The 18952-nt window shown below is 28.9% G+C and overlaps 3 protein-coding genes across 3 annotated transcripts; all 3 read right to left on the bottom strand.

The window, feature by feature from the left end:
• Window positions 1–980: 980 nt before the first annotated feature.
• LOC132939381 (ribosome biogenesis protein WDR12 homolog) lies at window positions 981–3636 on the bottom strand. The gene is made up of 9 exons (XM_061006516.1): window positions 3451–3636; window positions 3182–3267; window positions 2871–3093; window positions 2644–2784; window positions 2275–2450; window positions 1887–1948; window positions 1577–1823; window positions 1359–1491; window positions 981–1283 (listed from the first exon to the last, which is right to left on the bottom strand). Exons 1-9 carry the CDS (start codon window positions 3519–3521, stop codon window positions 1142–1144), a joined length of 1281 nt encoding a protein of 426 aa, XP_060862499.1. The 5' UTR covers window positions 3522–3636; the 3' UTR covers window positions 981–1141.
• Window positions 3637–7036: 3400 nt separating this feature from the next.
• LOC132939382 (uncharacterized) lies at window positions 7037–9910 on the bottom strand. Its single transcript, XM_061006517.1, has 3 exons — window positions 9492–9910; window positions 8023–8267; window positions 7037–7256 (listed from the first exon to the last, which is right to left on the bottom strand). The coding sequence occupies exons 1-3, from the start codon at window positions 9660–9662 to the stop codon at window positions 7211–7213; spliced, it is 462 nt and encodes a 153-aa protein (XP_060862500.1). The 5' UTR covers window positions 9663–9910; the 3' UTR covers window positions 7037–7210.
• A 1680-nt stretch (window positions 9911–11590) lies between these two features.
• LOC132938533 (UDP-glycosyltransferase UGT5-like) lies at window positions 11591–18660 on the bottom strand. Its single transcript, XM_061005424.1, has 5 exons — window positions 18309–18660; window positions 15833–16652; window positions 15490–15709; window positions 15037–15256; window positions 11591–13961 (listed from the first exon to the last, which is right to left on the bottom strand). Exons 1-5 carry the CDS (start codon window positions 18368–18370, stop codon window positions 13679–13681), a joined length of 1605 nt encoding a protein of 534 aa, XP_060861407.1. The 5' UTR covers window positions 18371–18660; the 3' UTR covers window positions 11591–13678.
• Window positions 18661–18952: the final 292 nt, after the last annotated feature.

Raw genomic sequence — 18952 nt, 5'->3', positions numbered from 1 at the left:
TTGTTTAAAATAGATCTTGGTTGTTTAAAGGCGTATGAGAGTTTTCTTTTCTTATTTTTGTTGTTAGGGTATTGATATGTTCTATCCATTTTAGGTTGTGGGACATTTCTATACCTAAATATTTAACATTAAAATTAATTTAAAATTTTTAATGTAATAAAACATATTATTTTAAATTATGCAGACGCAAGAAACATTGGTAGTACAATTAGATGAATTTAGTATAATGTGGTCAATATTAGGAAAATCCTTGTTTATTAGAAAGTGTGGTAAAATAAATGTTTTATCTATATTTAAGAACCAATTATTTTTTTGGCACCCAAAAACGTATATAAACGTTTATATCATTTTGGATCTTGTAAAAAACTTCTTCCCAAGTGTCACAGTTTGGTACTATTAGAGTCGTGTTATCTGCCAAGGCTTTTGCCAGGTCTAAATATACAGCACATTTTTTATTTTCATCTACAAATTAGAGAAGTTACTTTGGCAATTGCTTGGTCTGTGCTTCGTTTTGGTCTAAATCCATATAGTTTAGGATATAAAAGATTATGAGTTTAAAGTGATTGTAACAAATAAATTATCAATAAGAATTGATGAATCAGTTGATATTCAAAATAACGCAAAATCGATGGTATTTTACGTTATTGAAGTACTGACGATTTTCGTGAAGAAAATTTATTTTGTGAGCCTCTTCTTAGTTCTTACAACGAAAACTGGCTTAGATATTTTTAAAAAGATTAATGGGTTTTTTCAGAAAAATAATCTAGCTCAGAGTAATTGCGTTGGAATCTGTTCGGACGGTGCACCGGCAATGCTTGGGAATAGAATAGTATTTTATAAACGAGTTAAGGAAGTTAATTCAAAGATTGTTATTACTAATTATTCATTGTTTTTTTACACCCGAGCAATTCAGCCAGAACCTTATTCAGTACTACAAGACGTATTGAAATTGTCAATTTCATAAAAGCAAGAGCATTAAATTCAAGAATATTAAATATATTTCCATTCTTTAAAAATAAAATTTGTTATTGTAATTTACAGTACAATAATTATTTAATAGTACATGGTTTAAAGAATGAATTATTCATAAAATCACAACAGTAAATAGGTGAAATAGTTAAAATAACTCTAATTTAATGTACTAATTGGTTTTTACATTTTTATTTTTAAAAATTCTAACAGTATTATCAGCTCCACCGGAAAGTATTAATTTTTGATTTGACCAATCACTGCACATCACTTTCTCTTCATGGCCCGTCAATTCAAACAATGGAACTTTAGGACTGTAACAAGATTATTTTTATGAAAATACTACATATTGTATTATATAATATTGTATATATATAATAGATATTGACCTTCTAGTATCCCACAATTTCATTTGATTATCATATCCACCCGATACAAACTGATATTCTTCTGATTTGGACCATCTGACAGTAGTCACCCACTGTGTGTGTGAAGAATATGTACCTTTAACTAATGATCCCTCTAAAAATAATCATATTATATTATTATTAAATAATCATTTATAAACCAATAAATTTAAAAAACAACAGTAGCAAAAATGTTATACCTTTAGACCTTAGATCATATAATCTAATGTGTCTATCAGATGAACATGTGATAACAGATCCATTCAAATCTGAGTAATCATGATTGAAAAATGATTTGTTACCAACAATTTCTGTTTTGATTCCACCTATCTCTCCATCCCAATGTTTTATAGTATGATCCCAAGACGATGTTATTAGATCAGAGTTGTTAATAAACTGAACAGATGAGATATTTTCTTTGTGGCCTTTTAATGTCATGATCGGAGGCTGTTGAAATATGTTGTAAATATTATAATAAATATTGAACGAAATATTAAAGAAAGTACTTACCATAATTTTTGTTTCTGATTTTAGTTTTTTGGCAGGTTTATCAGCAGGCTCATAATTTGGATCTAGTTAAGTTTTAACAATTATTAAATTAATGGAAGAGTATAATGTTATTATACAATATTGATATAATGAATATTATATTTTTAAACAAAAATAAAAATAAAGAATACATTTATTTAATATTATTTTATTATTTATACATTTAAAATTTGGATTAAAACTGATTTGATACAATCTTAATCAGAATCAAATTTTCAGTTCATTAAAAATATAAAAGTTGTATTTGTGTTCAAAACTATAATTTAAAATTATAGTATATTATTATATTTAGTTGACACACTCTTGTTTTGTGTCAACTAAATATAAAAAAGTTAAATCTTGACATTACCTGATGACCAAATTTTCAACATAGTGTCCCATCCACCAGTAGCAAATCTAGTTGAATCTGGACTAACACTTATACATTCAACCGATCTTTCATGTCCACGGCCAATTTGTAAACAATTAGTAGTTCCTTTCTTTATATCCCAATCCCAAACTCTAATTGATTGATCCTGAGAACCACTAAAAGTAATAAAATAATTATTATTATTACCTTCAAAAATTCTTAATAATATGTAGAATTATCAAAACTAAATAGGTATTTAACATTTAAATACAATAAATAATATTACACATTTACACTAGAATAATTTCATAGTTTTTAGGGAATTAATAACTATTTACATTAAGTTATATTATAAATCGAATTATTTACCTAACAAATGTGGCAGAATCATTTGAAATAGATATCCATTGTACTGCTTTCACGGGGCTAGTATGCCCGGATATACCGGTTTTATGTTTCCCTTTGTTTGTCCATATATGAATTGAATTATCATAACATCCTGTTATGATCCTGAAAAAGTTATATGAAAACAACTATAAACTCCACAACAATTATATATTATTATGTATATAAAAAAAAATATTCATATAACATACCAAGGTCCCATAGAGTGTATAGCGGATACCCAGTCATCGTGAATAAGACAATCCATTGGTTCAGGCGACGGAGTAGCTTCCATGTATTCAACAACCACATTGCTTTCACTAGATACATTTTTTTGTGACAAATGAATATCCAAAGGAGTGCGCAATAATTCACCATTGACCAAAAAATCAAAATCAACCTTTTTCACAACTCCATTATCATCAGATAATTTATCTAAATAAACCAATCAGTCAAATACAATATAGTGAACTAATTCAAGTACAAAATCAAATTAAAATATTTAAAGACAAATGCATTAAACCTTTTAATAATTCGTTTACTAGTTTGTTCAAATTTTCACATTGGATTTTTGAATCAACTGCGAAAGGAAATTCTGGTACAGCATAACTGTAAAAATAAATAAATTATGTTTAATAGTTCTAAATAAATAAAAGTTAGAATCCTAAAAAATACCATAATCCATCACAATTAACCAATTAGGCATTAAGTAACTATTACTACTACCTACTTGTTTTCTTGTGTATTAAGAGTTACATTTGAATACAAATTATTTAAGTAGTAAAAACTTACATTTCTTGTTTTGTAATGAATTTTATTTGGATTTGAGACCCTAAATCGACTTTTTTCTTTGAACGGTCCATGATTAACACTTAGTACTTGCACAATTATATTTAATGAAAACCGATATTTCACTTTTTAGTTTTTTCCTAACTTAGCAAATAATAACATGACGACAAATAAAAACACGTGCTAATCATTTAAACAATACAAATCTTATCAGTAATCAATTGTATTTGTATACAGTGTAACCACAGATTAATTTGGTATTTTAATGTTAAGTGGAGATATCTCTTATCTTCATTGTGGTAACATCCACTCTTATCATTTTTCGGATAGCATTTTCTTTTGTTTTTCCCGGCACTTTTGAAAACTACTGGGAATTTTAAATTTTGACCTCCCCATGCACCAACTAGATTCACTTTCCTACCGGAAAAAATAATGAAGTTGAAAATCGAAGTATTATTTCGACTACTTTCGTGTTTACACAAAAAAAAAATAATAAAAACACATCATTGTAAAATCACTACATTTATCTCTCTGCTCAGAAATGTACTTATACTACATTGACGTATGAACGGAAAACTGAAAAACCTTTACTTCCTATAAACAAACAATTATGAATGTTTTTTTTAATTTTTTATTTGAGCCGCAACTACTATGATTATTGGCTTACAGCAGTAGTCTGTAACATATACATTTACATTATTATATTAAATAGAACAGTATATAACAGGGGTCTCCAACCTTTTTTACGACAGGCCAAAATTGAGATACGCTTTGGTATCGCTGGCCAACATTTTTAGAGGAATAAATCGGTTAAGAAATCGAAAAATACATAAGATTTATTTAGAAAAATTAATGTTTGTTTATTTACTTTTTTTATTGTATAACAAGTTTTGCTGTTATAAGTTAGTGTTAGTACTTAGTATATAGGTAAAAATGACTATTATAAGCTGTTACAAATAACACCAAATGAAAAAAATAATTAATTAATTTTATTTAATTATTTCAATAGATTAAAAACATTAATTAGCTTGGCGGGCCAGTGGAAAACCCTTGGCTGTAGGTTGGAGACATCTGGTATATAATATTATAAACAGTCTGAACTCTGAATCTTACAAAGAAAAAGTGTTGAGTATATACAAGAAGATGGAAAAAAGAAATGAAGAAGAATTAGATAGAATTATATAATTTAGTTTACTTATAATTAAGAATTTTGATGTTTTCTTGGACAGGTATCAATGCTTTGTTTAGGGTATTCTGGTGTATTTAAAGTAGTTCTGGTAGCAGCATAGTTGTGACAGTAAAGCATGATGTGTTTGACTGTTAGTGTGTCCCCAGTTCCCCACAATTTGAGTATTGATCCGGTTCTTCTCTTTCATAAGATAGCTGTGTGTTATCCAAGCATATCCCATTCTTAGCCTGTTCATTATGACATGGTGACATCTTTTAGTAAAGGATGTTGGCTAAGGGTTTATTGAAAGTTTTATTTCATTGAGTTTTGTATGTAGGGATGTCCAACATTCTTGCCACTGTCGTAGTGTCAGGTACCGTATGGTTTCCTTGATGTCACTCAAAGAACATATTTGGGGCTTGGGCTAAGGTCTTTTTCAGATGAATTTATGGTTCTTTTGGTGTAGATGTCAGTTGTCTCACTGCCGAGAACTCTAACATCGCTAGGGATCCATATTAGTGTTACGTTTTGATTATTACAATTAAGGAGAGAAATATGATTTTGTATTATTCTGGATATAGTGTTGGGTTGGTTTATATTGTGAATACTGTGAACACTTAGGATAGACACTTAGTATGAGTGCTTTGTCTATTGTTTAATTATTTTAAGAGCACGGTGAATTGCATAGGTTTCAGCTTAATTAGATTTGATCATTTTTTTGTAGGTATTGTTGAAATATACCGAAGCCCCTAGCTTCAGTTGTAGATCCGTTACTGAAAAACTTGATTTAATCTTGGTGGTCTTCCAGTAATGTATGAACCTGATTTCTAAAAATATTATTCACAGTTTCGCCTTCAATGTGTAGAAAAATATCAGTGTTGGAGGAGTGTAATTCCATAACCCATGGAGGACTGGAGGAGTGATAGCAGGTTCATGTTTAAATATTCCTGTACAATCAAACATGAAAGTTAAAAGTTTTATTATGCTATCTTGGTTCAAGATGTTGTTGAGTTGTGCTCTTCTAGGATTTGGAAGCATGGAGTCTTGTATTCTTTTTATGACAAGTGAAGGGGACTATGTAATATTAAGAATGCTTGGGATTGGATTAGAACGGAATGAGCCTGTGGCAAATCTGAGGCTGTGTTGTGAATAGTCTCTATTATTTTGAGTGCAGATTCTTAAGCGTCAATGTAGAGGAAAGCACCATATTTCAATTTTGACAGAAAAATAGAAGTAGTATGTTCAATTTGATTGAAGTTGCTCTTTTCATTTTCTTTAAGAGAGACAGCCGTATTCTTATTATCGAAGATAATTCGGAGGATCTTAATGGTTTTAGTATAAAGTATTGGAATATTGTTTCAATGTACTTCTAATTTATTGTATTTTTTTAGACTGGTAAAGATAGTGCAATGAGATTTCAAAGCAGAAAAAATGAAACCATTTCTAGAGGACTATTCCATAGAGAGATTGTGTCATGTAGTGGTGGTTGGATGAAATTCAGGTTTATTCCTCTGCAAGGAATATTTAAATCATCGGCGTTGAATGGACTGGAAATTTAAAAGCCTCAACATTAGGTTAGGTTCTTACTTAAATTTCAATTATAAACTAAAACTAAAAAAAATATCAATTTATAATGAATTGTAGGTAAAAAAAATTGTTTTAAACCATATTTCATAGCTGTCCAGCTGTATCAATAAACAACATTGACATCCCTCACTCGACCGAAGTTAATTACCTTGGGCTTATACTTGACAGACGCTTAACTTGGTCTCCTCATCTAAAGAATAAGCGAAAAAAGCTTAATTCCAGACTCGACCTGTTAAGACCACTCCTTCGTTCGAACTTAACTATACCTATCAAAATAATTCTATATAAAACTCTTCTTAAACCAATTTGGACGTATGGCATTGTAATCTGGGGCTCTGCAAAGAATTCAAATAAAAGAACTATTCAAGCCTTACAAAACATATTTCAACGTGTAATCACTGGCGCACCCTGGTTTGTCTCAAATGAGTCATTAAATTACGACCTCAAATTACCATCCATCAATGAAACTGCCTCTATCTTCTACAAGCGCTTCCACTCCAAACTACGAGAAAATCCTAATCAACTAATAAACGAATTAGCCTCACTTACACTCCCCGGCAATCCAGCTAGACGCCTCAAAAGAAACTGGTGCCGTGACCTGATAACTTAAGATTAAGTACTTAAAATATTCTGGGGTGTCACAAATGTGTGATTTCCCCTTCATGTATATAAATTAAACCTGTGAACTATCTGTAAAACATTTATATTACTTATTGTACTCGATGTATAGATTGTAATTTTTCATAATAAAGTCAAATATATTTATAAAAAAAAAACCATATTTAATTTACTATTGTAATACATTCAAATAAAAAAAGAAGTTAATCTCAATGGTATTAATTTACTTACTATTTATTTAAAAAATTCACAATATACCAAAAGAAAACATTGTAAAATTGTTTATGCACAACACATAATATACACTTTTAAAACATTGAAGTAGGTACTAAGTTTAAAATATTTTTTTTCACCAACCAACATCCTCTGCGTACAATAAGTAGAACTTTATTAAGACATTGTGATATTGACATTGTTGAGACTATCATTTAAAGATCTTATGGTAAAATATAAGGAAATATATTATATTAGAATATTTTTTTTGTTTTTAATGAGTTCGATACCTTAAAAAGTCTAGTTAAAATTAAACTATAAATTGAAATTTGGCTGATAAAATATTCTTGTTATTTGATATAATGTTTGTACTAAAACTATAATCTAAGGGGTCATCAATTAATATTTTTGGAGGGCCACATTAGGAATTCAGACATTTTTGTTGGGCAATCAAAATGCAATGTCATATTTAACTAAAGGAAAAATAAAACGAAAACTAATCCAACCTGAGGTTGGTAATTAATAGTGAGGTAGCGAGAAACTTGGTGACCCTAGGGTCATAAGAGGTCACAATCTAAATTTATCAAAATCAATCCATTTCCATACAATTAGTACTTTTATAATAACATTATTATATTTTGTTATAATCAAAAATATATACTTTTTTTTAAACTACGTTTTTTTTTTTTTTTTAAATTACATATAATAATTTTTTATAAATATTTATTAATTATAATCAATGATAAAACCTAATCAATTTAATTTGAACTATTCAATAATGGTTAAAATAATAATATTGTTATAGATTAAAAATGGAATTAATCAATAACTGTGCATGATAGTTTAACTATAACTATGAAATGGGGGGGGCGAATATTAAAATACAGAATACTGCTAAAAATTAAAGCTATTTATATTTATAAAAAACAGGCATGTTTTTCCTACCATATTATTTTACTATTGATGAAATAAATAAAGTAAAAGGATACTGGTCAGCTATTTGTCTATCATCATGAATATGAAGTTCATTGAGAGAATTTAATTCTTCATTTACTGAATCAGAATCACTGTATGATATGAACGGTTTATAATCAGGATAGTTAGATGACCACATATTTTCATAATCATTCAAACTAGCAACAACTTCTGATTTAAATTTAGCAACAGAGTTGTAATCTTCTACCATTTCTGACCATGTTGAGTTTTCTTCTTGTATCAAATTCTCAATTTCTTGCTATAAACAGTAAGCATAATAATTAATTTTTTTTTTGTATAAATCAGCGTCAAACGGCAATGTCGCAAATTGTAATTATTACTTAGAGATAACATATATATATAATGTATAATTTATTAACAGCAATGAGTAATGTACACAAAAATTAAAACTAACATTTATTGTGGTCCAGAACTAAAATCTTCATGTATGATATTATGGTATACACTAAGGCTTATTATCAGGACCGGCTCAAGCAAAAATAGTGAACTAGGCAAAATCAAATTTTGCCGCCCCTAACAATATAATATTATTAGTATTTTGAAAATGCCCCCCTCTTACTAAATTGCTGCTTAAGTGCTGCCCTAGGCGTGGGCCTATGTCGCCTACCTTTTGAGCCGGGCCCGCTTGTAGTCTAAAAGATTGGGTTCTGAATTAATGAGACACATTATTCTCTGTGATCATTACATTTTATTTAATATACGAGTAGCATCTATTATATCATTTATTAGATTGTTAATGAATTATATATATGAAGTATATATTGCTATAAGACAGTGCGCTTGGTTAAAATCTGACAGATGACGGCGAATGAAACCCAAAGTACGTAAAGCTTTACATGTAATGTATCCAATGTGATTATTGAAGGATAAGGATGGCACTAGTCTAAATCCTAAATCATCAATTTGATTTACTCGACTCAAGGTTTGGTTATATATTAGATAATCATGAATGATACTTTTACGCATTCTGAAGAATGTCATAGTCTTGCATTGATCTACGTTTAAGGATAGCCCAACTGTTTCGCACCATTTAACAAACTTAAATAAAGGCGTTTGTAATACTATGCAGTCATCCATTGTAATTATGTTGTGAAAAAGTTTTGCATCTTCAACAAATAAGAGGATTCTACATGGTAGAATGACTTTAGATACCGCATCAATAAAGATATTGAATAATAAAGGTGATAGGTGGTCACCTTGTGGTACCAACTATTATGTTATCTGACCTTTTATTAAATAAACTAACAAATTGTAATCTGTCATTATAAACATAGCATGAATTTTGTATACATTTTGGATAATTTAAATTTTAATACATGTTTTTATTACGAGTGCAGCTAGCAATTTTTAAAAAATAATAGGTTGGGTATCAGGTGATTAGGTGGCCTGCTGCCTAAAATGGTTTAAGACCCCTACTGTAGATATTTGGATAAATGTAAAAAAGTAATTTATTTTTAAATACCTTTTTATTTTCTACATCCTTGATCATATCTTTCAACATTGATAGTACTTTGACACCTTGACTAGAATTGTTGGAATACATCATACTCATAGGATGAGCTACTTTTGCTTCTAATGATTTAACCTGAGTATCTATACGTTTAGCTAAAGCATGCATATCATTAAAATTCATATTTTATTATTTGGTCAGTTAACCAACAATAAATTATTATTAATAATAAAACTTTCGAAATATTTATATAGATGTATTTATTCTAGAGAAAACACTATGACGATAAATTTAAAAAAAAAATAAATATTATACATAGGTAATAAAGATGATTGAACTATTTAAGAATATAGCCCATAGGTATAATAAAAACAATATATCGTAGAATGACTGTAGAACTAAAACGTTATATTATTATTTTAATTTTGATAATATTATTAATGATAACATTTTAATAATTGTACTTTTTACGCGCCAAAACCACGATTAAGATAGTATGGTTGCCCGACGACCTATGATAAAGCAGGGTTCACACCACGGACTAATATAATATATACAGGTTGTATCTTATGTTATTGTACGCGGGGTTTTTTAACGATTATGGATCGATGACATGGAATTTCGTTAAAACGAAAAAAGATTTGTTTATTTATTTTTAACAGGCAATTTTTTTATAATAATTTCAACATTTTTCAACACGCAGGTGTACCAATAACAAAATCAACTTTATTTTTTCAAACGGCAACTTCTATATTTTTAATGGATTCCGGTAAAGCTTTTTTTTCTGAAAATGTTGATAGTCAAATCATCAGTTTTGGTTCGCTAGTTTATTAACTATGGTCCTCTAAAGTTTAGTAAGATCTACATTAATACTTTTAATTGAAATAATTGGTATATGTTTAATTTACAAGAGCTAAATACATTTTCTTATAACTAACTTTTATAACTTGAAATTTGAACCATAAGTTGCCTATATTGGTATAGGTATCGCATGCAAAGTATCAATTTATCAGTTGAAATTCTTTAAAAATTCTTTAATAATCGTGATTTAAAATAAACTATTTGCAAGATATTTATATAAATAGTCAATCTCAATATAGGTTTGTAACCTAACTAGTTTGTAACCTAACTTAGGCATACTTTTAATCTAAATTAATTTCAGATTTTTAATATTATTATAACAAAAATCAAATACCATTAGAGGTACCTATTATCTTAGTCCTTATATTCGCCTAATAAAGAATCCAAATTAATGCTATTGTAAGAAAAGTATGATAGGAATTTATAATGGGAAAAGTAAGAAATAAAATTTAAATTTCAAATGTCCAAAACTAAAAAATAAGAGGGGTTATGAATTTCAAGTCCTAAATTCATACTTTGCATGCGATACCTACCAATATAGGCCTACTAATATAAGTATAACCTATAAGGTTCAAATTTCAAGTTTATCCCACTACGAGAAGAGCACCACAAAACATTGCACTTTTTTCATTACACAATTTTTTTTAACCCCCATACATACCTGAGACATTAATGTCAACAATCGAATACCATTAACCAAATTAACAATATTACTTTAGCCATCTAATAAAGACTCCAAATTTATGATATTGTAGAAAAGTAACTGTTAAGTAATTAATTACGAATTACGATTACCTATAGTAAAAAATTAAAATAATAATATTGATTTTGATGATTTTATGTTAAAACAAAAATAATGAACTATGTTTGCCAACAATTTTGTTTATGATTTTTTTTTTTTTTTTGAGTGTCATTAGAATATTAGATTATTGATTAAACTACTCGAGTGTATAAAAAAGGTAGTTATAAGAAAAAAATATTTAGATTTTGTAAATTAAACCTATACCAATTATTTCAATTATAAGTATTAATGCAGATCTTACTAAACTTTAGAGGACCATAATTAATAAACAAGCGAACCAAAACTGATGATTTGACTATCAAAATTTTCAGAAAAAAAAGCTTTACCAGTATCCATTAAAAAATATAGTAGTTTCCGTTTGAAAAAATAAAGTTGATTTTGGTATTGGTACACCTGCGTGTTTAAAAATTTTGAAATTATTATAAAAAAATTGCCTGTTAAAAATAAAGAAACAAATCTTTTTTCGTTTTAACGAAATTTCATGTCATCAATCCACAATCGTTAAAAAACCTCGCGTAGAATGACATTAGACATACACCCTGTATATATGTATCATATATCAATATATCATATTATATCTTGGTTCACACTACACCGTGTCGTGTAAAATAATCACTGTTACCACAGTTACCAAACGATACCGCTTTGTTGAATATATTCAACTTTCGACCGTGTGGTTGCAAGAACGAATTAAAATATTTAAATTTGTGGTTACTATAGTGTGAATCTAGGCTTTATCCGCACATAAATGTAACAATCGTTTTAAACTGGCAACCAATTTGTGGTTTATAACCAACAAAATGCATATGACCAAGGGGATTGATACCGTGGCTTAAGATAAATTAACGACCAGTGAAAATTGCATGTAGGTATATACGTTAATTTGTTTTAGAGTTACACCAAAAACCAAAATCGATTTGGTGGAAAACCGATTTTGCGTGAAGAAAATCAAAGCAGTTTTACTGCCCCAAACCGTGATGACTGCAGACACAAAATAAAAATAAAATAAAATAAGAATACATCATTGTAAAATCAATACATTCATCTTATTTCCACTCAGAATCTAAAATGTACTTTATTTATGAATTATCCCTGGAGTCAAATTTTAGTGGTTTCTTATTAGAGATTTTAATTTTTAACCAAATTTTTATTAGCATTTTTCTGACAAGACAATTTTCAAAATAGGTATTTTGGATCTTTTTTTCCGTCAGATATTTATATTATAATTTATAATTATTTTTGGTTGTGAGAAAAATCGTTAAAAATATAGTACAAGGTTCCTCATAAGTTTTTCTTACAACAACCTAAAAATATCAAAAATACATAATATGCACAATTTTTTTTATAATATTTACATATAAGTTTTCAATAAATATTATTCGTTGAGACTTGATATTTTTTACATATTTAAATATTATTTACTATACACAATGATAATATATTATGTAAATTAATTTTAAGCTATTATACCACGAAACTATTGACTACACTGATCTAAGGTACGACAACGACAGTGTCACAGTGATTATATGACTTATTAGTTATTGTAGTTACCAACTGCAGGATATTTGGATTTATACCTAAATATCTTAGATCATATACAATAATCGTACATAGATCGTATATGATTTAAGATAAATATATATTGTACGTATAGGTGGTACAGTTAAATAGCGAACATAAAATTACTTTATTACTTATAGCCGTTATAGGTTATTTATAAACTATAATTATATTTGTAAACATTTTATACAATATGTATTTGAAGTAAAATACAATTATATTGATTAAATTTATGTAATACCTATGCCATTGGCCATAGCAGGTACCTAATTAGTAACTAATTACCTACAAGTACCTACTATTTGATTTCCAAAATTCGATATAGCTACCTACAACCTACTTATATAATATAAATACTTATAAATTTTAATAAGAAGGTAATCACCAAAACTCAGATTTTATAGCACTAAAAATAACTGAAATATGGGCTATAATATGACCTAAAAAATCATAAAACAAGCGCTATAATATGCCCAAAAAAACATAAAAAATAGCAAAATTGAAATTTTATTCTGTTCACATTTTAAAAAAACTTATATTTATGAATTAAAAGTATATATATAAATACTAGCCATACAACCAGTAAGGAGTTATAATTGCTTACTGTTTGATAGGCCAATACGCCGGACTACTTAAAAATAGATTTTAATTTGAACGAAAATGAGGGTACTTTTGCTATAGATTCAAATAAAATGTAATCAAAATAAATTACAGACGTTTTCTATTTTAATACCCCATAATATAAACTATATTTATGAAAATACTAAATAAAACATTATTATATTATGCAAATTAGCAAAAAATAGTAGTATACAATTTCATATTTGGAGTCCCTGGTGCATAAAACAATTAATGTATATCACTCAGCTATTTTGATCTGTATTCTATAATAATTAGCAAATTCAATAAAATCCTAGCCCTGGTAATCGCTATTTTAAAATTTTTTTATTAAGAATAATCTAAATTTACTTTATTATTGAGATTGTTTCTCTTTAAATTTTCTATTCAACAATCTTGAAATAACTTTGAAAATTAAGTAGTAAAGTAATACAAAAATTGTCGTTATAGATAAGAAAATTATAACCAATGCATCAATTAAATAGTATTGGTACCATGGCATACCGACGGCAACAGACCGAAGATGCGGCGCCCCTTTGTGTCGGATGACATACTCTGTCCAATACACTGCAGTTTCCAAAGGAGGCATAGGTCGATCACGAAAAGCTTCTGATAACTCTTTAGCCTTCTGCCTGTATCTATATTTAACAAATTAATAAATATCATAAATATATAACACAAGCATTGCCGCAAATTATATTTATAACTCATAAGAATAATTTAATGACGTATTACTGGAGGTGGAACGGGTGTCACCTGATTGCGGCCCAAAGTAACCTTTTTATCTATCCCGATTGCGATCTGTACATAATAGGTAGGAAATACTATTTTCAGTGGTTACTTATTAAAACTAAATAAATATCCCGATTGCACCCGATGAGTATTTTGAAATAAATATTTTTTAAAAATGTATACAAATTCAAATGAAAAAATTAAAAACAAGGAAATATGTAATTTCGAGATTGTAAAAATAATAAGTTATACAAATTTACCTATGACACTATAATTTAATTTATTTTTTTCTGGTGACCGGTTCTCGATACCATGAAAAAAAAAAGTATTTTCTATATTTATTTATAATATAATATTTATTTTATTTCATATATTTTTTTATTGTAATAATTTTTTTAATTTTTTTGAATTAGACTATTTATATGATATATATAATAATATTAATGATGCATTTTAATAAAAATTGATTATGTTTGTACAATTTTATTTCCAATAATATTATATAATACTGTTTTATTAATTATTATTATTATTATTATTTGTATTAGGGTTAAGGCTTCAACTACCTGTGGTAATGTGGGGCAGGGTATACTGTAGATTTGTTTACACGTGTGTGTTTGTTTTGGCAGAATTTTTGATTTGGGCACCCGTAGGTATCTGCCATGCCCGGTCAGGGGATGGCGGCCTCTCTCTCCAGACAGATGTCTGCCCGGAGAGAAGTGCAACCCGTGACCGAGGTTCGAACCGGCGAAGGTGTGCATTGCAACCGACGCCTTAGTCCACTCGACCACTCCGTCCCCTTTATTAATTATGTGTAGGTACGTTATTACGTCATTTCGTAAACCAATATGTGTGTGGACGCAATAGGGATACCTACTTATATTTGGGACAGAATACGTTTACCTGTATTCGGGCCGCAATCGGGCATCTCCGGGTGGACCACGGACCATGGTTCGTGATATTAAACATAGATACACTTACTTAGGATTTGTGAGCATGGATGTTATTTTTATAAAAATATCATCTTCATTCAAATCTCCGTAATTCATCATCTCTGCAGCTCCTTTGCTTACAACAGCTTTGATGTTTGTCATTTGATCACCAAAAATTGGCATTGATAAAATTGGAACACCTTCATATACAGCTTCGGTAGTTCCCAATAGGCCACCATGAGATATAAATAGCTTAACATTAGGATGAGCTGTATACAAATAAAAATAAATAAATCATTATTTACACACAATAATTAATAATAATTAACTAATACCTATTCAATATTCATGATCAAAAATTAAAATGTAATACAATAACTATACCACAAGTTAAGTTTAAAATTTAAAATTGCTGCAGTAGGTACAAACCGTACATTTGCAAACGTTTATAAAATTTTAAATAACGTTATAATAAGTATATCAAACGCGTATTTATAGGTACCTAATATATCTCGTTGGGGCATCCATTTGCGAATCATTACATTGGACGGTTTTCCTGGTAGTTCTCCTTCCCATTTCCACAGAATACGTTGTGGAATTTTCTTAAAGACATTCAAGAACATTTGTCTTTTTTCGGGTGAAAAAGTTTCGCCTCGTAATAAACTTCCCATGCAGAAATAAATTACTCCGTTCTCAGCTTCGTCAATATATTTCTGGATGTCCTAAGTATATATGTAAAAATATTATTGAATTAATAACTGTATAATAATTTTAAAACAATTCAACGATATAATATTAGTGTTATTCAAATTTTTATTTTTTATTTTTTTTTTTTGTATTCAAACCTCTTCCAGAGGTGTTGATGGTTTTACGTGGAGACCTCCTACTTCGATAACGTTTTGTGGTAGCGGTCTGCTGCCCCACAAAGCATGGTATGTGTTTACAAACAACAAACTGGTCCTCAACACTAACTGATCTAAGTGTGATGACTCTTCATAATGTTTTGAAGCGATTTTCTGAGAGGATATCGTCGATTCCGTGTAATACTTATAGAATGCTATCGACCGCATCAGTGTGTTGTAAGTCCGTTCCGCAAAATTCATATGTGGTCCGTGCATTGTCATTAGTACTGGCACGTATGCAGGATGAGTGGACGCTCCCATGCGATCGGCGGACCACACAAATAATGGGGATGTAGTCCACGCAATGAACGGGGCTTTGAATCGTTCTATCAGCGCCAGGTATAAATCAGTGTTACATGTTTCGGTCACAATTAAATCGTAAGAGTCTTCTGGCTGGCCGTACAGTTGACGCAGTGCACTGGACTGTGTGTATGTTTCTCCGTTACGCACGATATGAAACATGTGTTTATAACTATTTAAAGTTGACGGCGAGTACATATGGTCCACGGTCACGTAGCTTGGGTCCAATACGGATGACGTGTTGCTGATTTGTATTCGCTTGTACTGTTCGGTGGCAATGTCTGGAAAATGTGAATACACTGTCACATTATGGCCACGGCGGTGAAGTTCGGACATGTACGAGTCGAAAATGATCTGATGACTAGGGGCTTCGATTGGGAACACACCTAGAATGTCTGCACACAAACCTTCTCGGAAGAACGAAAATATAACCAACAATAATTGTAAAATTACAATCCGTGAGCTGAAATAAATAATTTCCATTTTAATTATATTTGAACACACTGCCGTCCACCAGAATACAAACAATATATTGTTGTTGCATAACGTTTTTATTTATATTTTGGAATAAAATTATCTACATTTATTAATCTACTAATTAGAGTAAATAATATACCAATAGGTTTTTTTTGTAATCAAAATACTGGCTGATTATAATAACATATTAATTAATAACTATAACTCGACCGACGTATGAATTGTATAAGTTATGATTTTCGTATTAAAATATATGGTACCTGGGTACCTAATTAGTTAATAATGACATGATTCAACGATTGGTTTTACATGTTCTACTGAAATAAAAAATATTATTATGATATCAAAAATTAGACACTAGTTTCTTAATAGCGACTATTACTACCAGCCATATTATAGCCATATTATATGCAACGGTTTGAATGGTTTAATTGGCATTATGTGTATTGTATAATGTAACCCATCAATTTCCACAACAGATATAGTACTAACGGTTTAATACAAAATTAATTCGTTATTAAAAAGTCATGTAATGACTAAATCAAATTTAGAAGGACTGTTTAATAATGTCTTCGCGACTTTACACTGTCTAGTGTCCACCGTAAATATGGCATCGTACATTTTATAAAATAAAAACCCCAAATGATATTCCGTTGTATTTTGTTCATTGAATTGCCTTTGAAATGGTTGATGCAAGTCCTTGAATACATAGAGCCACGGAGGGTAAACCAAATTATGACTTAAGACTTAATAATAATAAGATTAAAATATGAAAAATAAATTACATTAGTTATTAGTTGCTATTATATATTTTACTCGGTACTTTAGTCAATAACATTAAACTCAATGTTTAGTAAGTTAGGAAAACGTTAGCTACCTATATGTATATTTAAAAAGTTCATAAATATTTTAAAATTATGGACACTATTGTCTATTACTGCCTATTATAGTTTGAATGGTTTGTTTGGCATTATGCGTATTGTATAATGTAAGTCACCGATTTTCACAACTGCTAGTATTAACGGTTTAGATTCAAACATAGTGAAATAAGTTTTAATTTTTAACCACGATCAAATTAGCTTTCAAAATGTATTGGGCTAATGAAATTTCAAAGTCAACATTTCGTTTGATGATTGCTTCGTCTCTAGTCCCACACAGCAGTTTAAAATCAAAAAGTTGTACTGTACAAAAAATTGTTTTAATACTTCTGCTATAAAAGTTTATTTTTGTGGTTAGACCGGTCAATATTGAAATTATATTATTGGCTAAAAAGTATGGTTGTTGGATTGTATGCCGATTATAGGGAAAAAGTTGCAACTAGGTTACTCAAAAGTATAAAAAATATGTTGAACTTTAATGCGAAACCCAAAAATAATTCGTTAGGTATTAAAAAGTCATGCAATGACCAAATCAAATTTAGTAGGACTGTTTAATAATGTCTTCGCGAATTTATACAGTCTAGGTGTACCGTAAATATGGCATCGTATATTTTATAAAATAAAAACCCAAATCATATTCCGTTGTATTTTGTTCATTGAATTGCCTTCGATATGGTTGATGTTTTTTTTTATGTTATTGGAAATAGGCATTTCTCCTATAATTGATATATTATTTATGTTTGGATATTCTGTCGTATAGTTACTGATAATAGTGATGTTGTGTCCTCGACTTGCAAGTTGCAAGTCCTTGAATACATGGAGCCATGGAGGGTAAACTAAATTATGACTTAAGCCTTAATGAGGGAACACAGCTAAGATGTTTGCCGTGTCCACTGGAGAATCCACTGTTAAACTAATAATTAGTGTTAAAAATAAAACAATCAGTATAGTTATATATCTAGTTTATTATAATATTATTATCTAATATAATATGATGTATGAACATTGAACACTCTTGTGTTATAAAGATAAAACACTATAAGATTAAACCGTGAAAAATTAATTATAATAGTTATTATATATTTTACTAGGTTCTTTAATCAATAACATTAAACTCAATGTTTAGTAAGTTAAGAAAACGTTAGCTAGCTATATTTATGTTTAAAAAGTTCATAAATATATTAAAATTATACACTAAAACACAGTTTTATCGTATATTGAGTCAGATAAGAACATAACAAAAAGACTTCATTGTAGCTAGTCACCTTCTAATGAATAACAATAAAATTATGTTATTTAATGCGTATATACATTATATAGGTAAATTATTAATTAGAAGGAGTAGGTATATATACCAATTAAATTATTTCTTTAAAAGATAAGATTAGGCTGTTTAATGAACAAATGA

The sequence above is a fragment of the Metopolophium dirhodum genome, chromosome 2, assembly GCF_019925205.1.
Source record: "Metopolophium dirhodum isolate CAU chromosome 2, ASM1992520v1, whole genome shotgun sequence".
NCBI classification, from domain to species: Eukaryota; Metazoa; Arthropoda; class Insecta; order Hemiptera; family Aphididae; genus Metopolophium; species Metopolophium dirhodum.
Note: the sequence above shows the minus strand (reverse complement) of the source record. Positions and strands in the feature narration are given on the sequence as shown.

Excerpts from the sequence above, each read along its gene's own strand:
- LOC132939382 (XM_061006517.1), bottom strand. The coding sequence starts at position 9,662 with ATGAATTTTAATGATATGCATGCTTTAGCTAAACGTATAGATACTCAG. Across the intron at positions 8,268-9,491 it reads AGGATGTAGAAAATAAAAAG|CAAGAAATTGAGAATTTGAT; the intron begins GTATTTAAAAAT and ends TACTGTTTATAG. Across the intron at positions 7,257-8,022 it reads GATAGACAAATAGCTGACCA|ATCTTTAAATGATAGTCTCA; the intron begins GTATCCTTTTAC and ends TTTTACCATAAG.
- LOC132938533 (XM_061005424.1), bottom strand. The coding sequence starts at position 18,370 with ATGGCTCCATGTATTCAAGGACTTGCAACTTGCAAGTCGAGGACACAA. Across the intron at positions 16,653-18,308 it reads ACACAACATCACTATTATCA|CTCACGGATTGTAATTTTAC; the intron begins GTAACTATACGA and ends TATTTATTTCAG. Across the intron at positions 13,962-15,036 it reads TCCATGCTCACAAATCCTAA|ATACAGGCAGAAGGCTAAAG; the intron begins GTAAGTGTATCT and ends TGTTAAATATAG.
- LOC132939381 (XM_061006516.1), bottom strand. The coding sequence starts at position 3,521 with ATGGACCGTTCAAAGAAAAAAGTCGATTTAGGGTCTCAAATCCAAATA. Across the intron at positions 3,094-3,181 it reads AGTAAACGAATTATTAAAAG|ATAAATTATCTGATGATAAT; the intron begins GTTTAATGCATT and ends TGGTTTATTTAG. Across the intron at positions 1,949-2,274 it reads GTTGAAAATTTGGTCATCAG|ATCCAAATTATGAGCCTGCT; the intron begins GTAATGTCAAGA and ends AAACTTAACTAG.